The 9,461-nt window shown below is 33.4% G+C and overlaps 2 protein-coding genes across 2 annotated transcripts in view; both read right to left on the bottom strand.

Annotated features, from left to right (window-relative positions):
* Positions 1 to 8,109, bottom strand: part of LOC117106169 (complement C1q and tumor necrosis factor-related protein 9-like) — a 14,120-nt gene extending 6,011 nt beyond the window's left edge. The window contains exon 1 of the mRNA XM_033247519.1: positions 8,095 to 8,109. The gene's annotated coding sequence lies outside the window, so the exon portion shown is untranslated. The remainder of the gene's footprint in view (positions 1 to 8,094) is intronic.
* Positions 7,386 to 9,461, bottom strand: part of LOC117106167 (complement C1q tumor necrosis factor-related protein 5-like) — a 6,727-nt gene continuing 4,651 nt past the window's right edge. The window contains exon 2 of the mRNA XM_033247517.1: positions 7,386 to 8,245. Coding sequence (XP_033103408.1) covers positions 7,514 to 8,245 — 732 coding nt within the window. The 3' untranslated portion in view covers positions 7,386 to 7,513. The remainder of the gene's footprint in view (positions 8,246 to 9,461) is intronic.

The raw sequence follows: 9,461 nt of genomic DNA, 5'->3' as shown, positions 1-9,461 counted from the left end.
TCTAGGCATGACTTTGAAAAAAATTATATATATATATAATATATATATATATATAAATATATATATATATATAAAGTATATATATATTTTATATATAATATATATATTTTATATATGTATATATATATTTTATATATGTATATATATATTTTATATATATATATATATTTTATATATATATTTTATATATATTATATATATTTTATATATATTATATATATATTTTTTATATTATATATATTTTTTATATATTATATATATGCACATGTACGCGTATATATATATATATATTTATATTATATATATTATATATACGTATATATATGCACGTGTACGCGTATATATATATATGCACGTGTACGCGTGTATATATATATATATACACATATATACATGTTCTAATAAAATAGTGTTCTAAAGTCTACTCTTACATATACACGTGTATATACGTATATATATATGCACGTGTATATACGTGTATATATACGTATATATACACGTATATATATATATATATATATACGTATAATATACATGCCTTTATATATATACACACGCGTATGTACATGCGCGCGTATATACATATATATATACATGTATACGTATATATATATAGGTGTATATATATGTGTATGTATATATGTATACACGTATATATATATATATATATAAGGCCTATATACTTTTTAAGTCCTGTATCATGCATAGGAACGTTGACGCCTGCAAGGCTCTGGTTAGCTAACTGTAATGATAGGCCTACCCTGAAGAAAAATAATTATAATATTAAATCAACAATTATAAGTGTTCCACAGATATAAACCCCCAGATTAAGCCTAGGTCTGTTTAGTAAATATTCAGTTTAATCAGTTTAAATATACAATACATTGTTTCCTTATTGTTTGATTACAGTTTGTATGACATTTTCATGCTTTTTAAATCTAGGACTGAAATTTTGCTTACGCAGATCTGGATATCAAGTAGGCCTAAATATATTTACATAACAAAAATATGATTAAGTACTGTACATTAAAACAACCAAAATAAAAAGCTAAAATTAGAGTCAAACATAGTGCTAGACTCAGATAAATATTTAAATCAATGTAATAATAGGGGTATCACCAGGACTTGCCCAACGGGTGGGTAGGTGTCCAATGTCAACGACAAAAAGAAAGTGGACGTGGCCGGACGCTGCTCAAAATCCCTCGTAAGATCTACATAGTGCAGTCGGAAAAGCCACTAAAAAATATGACAATTTAGGGGTTTCAAAGGCTTATTTAATCGATTTCAGAGTCTACTAATAGGGGCCTGTGTAAAAAATACATATATATTTTTTTCTCCTCGACGACTTGTGGTTTTCTGTCCTACTAGGGCCTTCCCCTGCTCCCATCACTCCTGTGTAATAAATAAATAGTTTTGAAGAACGATTAGGTAAGATGCATTATATAAGTACAGTATTATTGTTTATATACAGTATACCACGCAGTAGCAGGACACCATCACAGTAGCTCTATCCAGACCAGGCTAGGCTAGGCTGTGATAATAATGATAATAATAACAATAATGGTAATAATAACAGTAATAATAGTAGCAACATCACCCCTGTGTAGTAAATAAATTGTTTTGAAGAACTGGTAAGATGCATTATATAAATACAGTATTAATATTTACAGTATTATATAGAGTATGCCACACAGTAGAACACCATCACAGTGGCTCTATCCAGAACAGGCTAGGCTAGGCTGTGATGATAATGATAATAATAACAGTAATAATAGCAACAACATCACCCCTGTGTAGTAAATAAATTGTTTTGAAGAACTGGTAAGATGCATTATATAAATACAGTATTAATATTTACAGTATTATATACAGTATGCCACACAGTAGAAGAACACCATCACAGTAGCTCTATCCAGACCAGGCTAGGCTAGGCTGTGATGATAATGATAATAAAACAGTAATAATAGCAACAACATCACCCCTGTGTAGTAAATAAATTGTTTTGAAGAACTGGTAGATGCATTATATAAATACAGTATTAATATTTACAGTATTATATACAGTATGCCACACAGTAGAAGAACACCATCACAGTAGCTCTATCCAGACCAGGCTAGGCTAGGCTGTGATGATAATGATAATAATAACAGTAATAATAGTAGCAACATCATTGATAAAGATAGCGACGGTCAAGATGACAGATAACTCATCTCCAACATGTAAACACGAAGCACTAACTACAAATCCCACAGTTTGAGCATGCGCAAATTAGCTTTTTCCTTGCGTTGTGTAAAATTGAATCAATTCTATTTTACGCAAACAACAACGACGGCAATTCACTAAATATAAAGTAGTAATGTCATTGGTCATTCCACAAAGTTGGGGGAATAACATTTACTTGACCCTATTTTCAATATTTATTAGAAGTAATGGTTGTTTTTGTTCGTTCTATGCATCAATGAATTAACTCTTTATGGCAGAAATTGTGGTAGAAATGTTGCACATGATAAGGAACATATTGTGTGCAACAGAGAGTTAGTCCGTGGAAGAAATGGGAGGAATAATAATCCAAGCATAGTTTTGAAGTAATTGAAATATAAACTATATAAATATATTTAAATAAATTTTCTCTCCAAAAAAGAAAATATCTGGGTCGGATATTTTTCTTCAAAAAAAAAAAAATTTTATGCCTACGGTGTGAAATAATTGATTTAATTTGGATACTAATATCCATATAATATTTACAATCAGTAAATACAATGAAAACAAATAATTAGCATCTGAAAATATATTATATAGACTGATTCCACTATTTTTGCAATTACAAGTTAACTTTCTAACCTGAGTAAAGCACACTATCTATTTATTTATTTATGGGGTTTTTTTGTGATCACACTCTCAGTGGTGTAGCACTGGTATCACAAGAAAAATGAATAAAAGAAAACCAAAATGGAAAAAGAAATTGAACTTAAGACAAAACTAATGAGTAAAAGAAAAACAATATGTACATAAATATGAAACTACTGCATCGAAAACAACATAGTTTAAGACAGAATTGAAAAGGAAAAATCTGTAAAATTTTGATTCAATATTTTGTCAGGAAGAGAGTAATTAAATAGTGTTTAATTAAATATCGTTTAAAAGATTTTTATAAAGTTCATTAAATATTGTTTGAATTTCATTTGCAAGGCTGTTCCATGCTTTAGTTTCACGATATAAAAATTTGCCTGATCCCATTTTTGTTCAATCAAGTTATTAGGCTTGTTCCTAGTACATTGAGGGGGATTATTGTTGTTAAAAATAAATTTATTACTTAAATAAAATGGGGCCTTTTCTTTACATTTGACAGTTAATAATAGAAGATGTCACCTCCATTGTAAACAATCTGTTTTTACTCCATGATTATATAATTATCAATTCAAATATCATTTACTACCGGGTCAACTGATTTGATTATGAATTGAAAAAACTATTAAACTAAAATCAATTTCAGCAACATTACAGCCTCTTCTACTTAGTGAATAGTGCATACATATTACCAAAATGTTTAAAAAACATATTTATTGAAGTACATATGACTAGTGTTGAACCCTCTTTTTATGTAATTAGAAGTCCATAAACTAAATCATATGCTACAAAGAAACTAGAGTAATTGTACTATGGTAAAACTAGATTGACTATGTTTGAAAAGCAGAACTGTAAGCAAACTTATTTCAATTTCTACTTGCCTTTGACAATTTCGTGAGTCTTGCTGAAGTCCTTTGCCTTGTCTGATGTGCTGAGAAATGTTTTTTTGTTTGATGTGCTGTTTCTTTAATGCTGTCTTGTGTACTGAATGAATCTTTCATTGTTCTGATTACCTTTATATACAATCAGATTTCTTAAACTTTTTTCTATTTTTCTTATCTTGTGAATCCAGATGGATTAAATGAAAGTTCAACAACTTTGTTATTGAATTCAAAACCAATATTACTCGACAATATTCCGGTTTTTAACTATCATTACGGATGTATGTCCAAATGATAACTAACTCTGCACATTATTTCTTTCTATAAATAGGGTGTGGATCTTTGTTAGCATCCCAATATATCTGACCGAGCATAAAGGGAATCAGAACAAAGGTGTCTCTGAATATTTGTCGGTATGAATACAAAGCCCCTCACTTTTCCACCCGGAAATTTGGAGTGGATGTTTATTACCATCCCAATATATCTGACTGTGCTTAAAGGTAATCAGAACAAGTGTTTTTTTTTTTATATTTGTCCGGATGAATACAAAGCTCCTTGCCTTACTTTCTTACCTGAAATTTGGTGTGCCTAAAGGTAATCAAAACAAGTGCTCATTTCATTTAAACCTTTTTTTTTCTTTACTTATTTTTAGATATCATGGTTTTGGATATCATTACGAATGTATGTCCGAATAATAATGAACTCATTAAAGGTTATGTTGGAATAAATACAAAGCTCCTTGCCTTACTTCTTACCTGAAATTTGGAGTGGATATTTGTTATCACGATCACAATCAGAACGAGTGCTCATTTAAACCTTTTCTTTAATTATTCATTTCCTGTGATCCATGACCACTCATCATGGTGATAGTGATGGTGGTTGTAGGGATGGTAATGGTGAAGATGAAAATAAAGATACTCAGAATGATAAGGATACTTCACACATTACTTCATTCTGGAAAGAAGGTGTGGATCATTGTTATCCATCCTATCTGACTATGTATGAAGATAATCAAAACAAACTTTTTTAGTCTTTACTGAGATCCACGAATAGTCCAAGTATTGGGTTCATGAAATGTCAGGAACAAGGCAACTAGGTGACAGACAGACACAATACTCCAAGTTAATATGCATATAACTTAATTAGTCTCTATGGACAGATAATCACCAATATGTTAAATTCATGCTATAAACACCATGTGAACCATACCTGCACACACTGTATGTGAGTAATGACACCTGCACACACCGTGCAAGTAACCATACCTGCACCGAACCTGTCAACTCACCCGATCCTGTGTCACCCAACATTTAAAAAAATCTCCAGTTCTACCTATCGAATGTAATTTTCAACCTATTTCACTGATTTTACCCGTCCCCGCAAATACTCGAATTTATGCATAAATTTGATTGATTCGAACGTTATTAATCAATGTATTCGTCGCCTGCTTGCTTCGTGACAAGCATCTATTTTTTATTCGAACGTCGCCACCAACGGCCAATGATTTCTTGAAGTGTCTTTTTTAGTATCTTGCATCATCTTTTGGTTAATTTGGATTTTTTGGTAAAATTTAAAAACAAAATCTAAAGATTTTCATTACCCCGAGATTGGCAGGTGTGCTGCACCTGCCAGGCGAATCAACCCTACACACACACCATGTGAGTAATCAAACCGGCACACACCATGTGAACCTCAACCGTACATACACATCAAGTGAGAAATCATACCTGCACACACCATGTGAGACCAATAACCATACATCCATACACCATGTGAGTAAACTATACTGGCACACAGCATACAGGGTAAGAGTAAACACACTGTACATGCTCACACCATGTGAGTGAACCATAACTGCTCACACCATGCGAGTTTGCATATTCCTACTTAAAGAACCCAGTACATCTTAAAAGACAAGCAGAGGACTACCCCAGGGTACTGGTCCATTCACCCCCTTATTGTGGACAAACAAGATTAGCTCAGACTGTTGACCATAAAGAGACCCTCAGGGGAGAAGTAAGTTATTATAAGAGCCAATTCGCACATCAATGTAGGGACTGCTTGGTATCAAGCGCTATATAAATTCAACTGCGATTCAACCATACACACATACTATGTGAGTAACCAAATATAGTACACCAGGTGAGTCAACTATACCTGAACACACCATGCAAGTTTACATATTGAAAAACCCAGTACATCTTTAAAGACAAGCAGGGGGAGGGGGTGCTACCCCAGGGTACTGGTCCATTCTCCCCTATTGTTGACAGACAAGAGTAGCTCAGACTGGTTGACCGGGTAGCTTAGACATAAAGAGACCCTCTGGGGAGATGTAAGTTATTATAAGAGCCAATTCACACATCAATGTAGAGACTGTTCGGTATCAAGCGCTATATTAATCCAACTGCAATTCAACCATACACACATACTATGATAATAACCATACCTGCATACACAATGCAAGTCAAACATAGTACACACACCATGCGAGTCAACTGTACATACACACACCAATTTGTATGTGTAAAAAGTGAAATAAATGATATCATGTAATATGCAACTCCATTTTCTTGTTTTGTAGGCCTATTCTTTATTTTTTAGTATATCATCAGCAAAGCACATGGTCTTATATGTTTCGATATGTCCACATTTGATAGAATTTTACCCTGCAGAATCTGGTATGATTAGTAAGCAGTCAGGTGAGAGGTGCTTAAATGTAGGTTAGATAATTATGGGATAATTCACTTTGAAGCATAAATTAAATTGAGAAAATTAGTCTAATCAATTAATCAATTAATGGAGTTATAAGGTGCATAATACGGCAGTCTCTATGCTGGTATGTTTCTTTCATTGACTAATAATTACTGGTGTTTTATTGTGTTTACAATGTCGGCATAAAATTTATGTTTTTTGTGCCTGTTTATCCAGGCCTTAGCTAAGCTGCAACGTGTTAATTTCTCAGCCTAGAATAAAACCTGGCCTATACCTATATACTAGTACAGTATAATGTGAATAGACATCATACAACATAATTTTATTATTATTTATAAATAGAATATATTTATTAAAACTAGTTCGCAATATAATTATAATGAAGGATTTTTTTTTGGTGGTTCGACTATAGACGGTAAAATTAATGCAAACCCCAATATTGCAGTTGTGAGATTTGTAGACTTGATGCCCTTTGGTTTTCACACCACATTTTTGCAAAATCCTGGTGAGTGAGCTTTGATGTCAGCACAAATTCAGACAAAAACCAAACAATTTTTAACATGTTTTTTCATTTTTAAATTTCTTTTATTCATAGTACTTATATAATATTAGAGAATTCCAAAAACATTAGCTAGTCCTAGTAAAATGATCAGATTGTACTTTATTATTAATCAAGTCTCATGAACTAACAACTGTATGATGTTACATCGTAGGCTAAGAATGCTTGCTGTGCCTTGCACTATAATTGTAGCATTATTATCTAAGCTATTTACTACAAATATGCCTGTATTCACTATCATATAATATAAAAGATATTGTAGTGTGTATAGGAGGCCATATAAAGCCACTAAAAGCATGTTTCTTGTATGGCGGATTAGCTTTTGGAGCAAATAAATATTGAATTGAATTTTTGTAATTACTGCTGACATTCAATGCAGCATTGAGTTAGCATTCCAACTTTTTTTTTAATACTATATTATTTACTAATGATAAAAAGTCATTAAAAAAGATTGTCATATTCTGTTGCAATTTATTGATTTGGAATTTGTAATTATTAGCTTTTCAAAATTTCCTTATGCGGATGCATAAAGCAGGAAGCCTGAAAAAGAACAGTATATGTTGGAATTACTGTAGTAGTAGTTATAGCTGGTACTATAAGGCTCAGTCCACACTTCATCATTTGCTACTAAATCAAGAACTACCATGTTGCTGGCTGATTTGTGGCCTGAACCATACTCATATGCTGAGACAATGCGTTGCCCATTCTTCATGATGCTTGTTACTATGTTGGTATTACTATGACTGTTATCTGAGCCTGATGTAAACTGAAAGACATAGATGCCTGGATGTCGACAGACAAACTTGCCTGTTTCTTTATTGTAGTTATTCCCAAAGTTGGTAATTACTAACGGGTATTTCATAGGACTAACTGGATGGCGGCCTGGGTGTACATTATATCCAACTGAGAAGGCAGATTTGGGCTGGCTGATTGTGGTAGCTTGTTCACCTTTTTCTCCTTTTCCTCCTTTCTCACCAGTAGCACCCGGTAAACCGATTGGTCCTATTTTACCTGGAAGCCCATCTCTTCCATCTGATCCCTGGTTTCCCTTCTCTCCTTTTTCCCCAACATTTCCTTTCATGCCTATTGAACCAGGACCACCAGGATTACCATGGCTGCCTGGAATTCCAGGAATCCCTGCAGGAGCAGTACAACAGCCACTACAATCTTGGGTATCACCTTGAGCAGCTGCTTGGATGATGCAGATAATGCCGAGTTGTATAGTAATTACAAGATACATTTTGATCTGAAATGATTAAATTAAAATGCATTATTTATATTAACTTGTATATGCTCTTGTTTTTTCAAGAAATGTCATGAGTTTATTAATTTCTAGACAATCTAAAATATCAATATGAAACAGTCCTGAGGGCCTTGCTTTATGTAAACATGACATTGTTGGTTAGGTGATGTGAAGGTGGGGGATAAGCACCTTTTTGCTCCCTAGATATGCCAGTGCTGCTACCCAGTATTTTTACTTGATGTGTTACTTCTATGCATTGGTAGTATGCTTTACACAGAAATTAATATTTATAGAATTTACATTTATATGAGGTCTGTCAAAATAGTTTTGTAAAAATGAATAACAAGCCGAGTGGCCGAGCGGTAAGGCAGGGGCGCCGCTAAATAGAGCCTTAACGTCGGCACTGGTTCCAGCCGCTCCTAGCCCATGGGTAGAACCAAGTCTTCTCAGATAAGGACAGAATGGAGAGGCCCAGCTCAACACGATAACTTTTCACATATTCGGCTGTCTAATACCACAATGGAAGAACACCCGAGTTAGAAACAATGTATTAATATATAAACTTGTATGCTCATTAATAATATATAAATTTGTATTTATTTCTGGACAATCGAATATAGGCCCAGGGAGAATTTTACTGATAAAGGGTCACCATAGCCCCACCATGGTTAGGGCTGAGGTAAGAAAATTTATGATTACGGCACCTCTGAATGGCTGGAAATGGCACTCACAGACTTAAAATTTAAAAATTTAGGAGCCCCTTTAATTCACCACTGGATATAATATTATATACAGTCCACGTCAGAGACACATTATGTTGTTGTGTATCAACAAAGTCCTTTTGGGTAAGGGTGCTGGATCAAGACCATGTGGTAAGGTGCCCTTAGGGGTTAAGGATCCTGCGGACCGTCGCACAAGAGTGCATGAGTGTTACGCCACTGGTTAGGTGAGTTGAGGCAGTAGGAATAAGCACCGTCTGCCACTCCCCATATAAGCCAATGCTGCTACACAGTATTTTGACTTGATTTGTTACATAGAAATTAAATATTCATAGTTTCACATTTATATGAGGTCTGTCAAAATAATTGTTATAAATGAATATCTAAACAATCCAATTCACCAGTGTTTCCCAAATGCAAAATTTTCATTATTTGAATATTCGTTCCATGTTCAGAACATCTGGTGATCATTGACAAGAAAATACACTTGTTGATTCTTA

Source organism: Anneissia japonica, unplaced genomic scaffold, assembly GCF_011630105.1.
Source record: "Anneissia japonica isolate Jap-2015-1 unplaced genomic scaffold, ASM1163010v1 scaffold288076_len169038_cov169, whole genome shotgun sequence".
NCBI classification, from domain to species: Eukaryota; Metazoa; Echinodermata; class Crinoidea; order Comatulida; family Comatulidae; genus Anneissia; species Anneissia japonica.
This window is presented reverse-complemented; position numbering and strand designations above follow the sequence as displayed.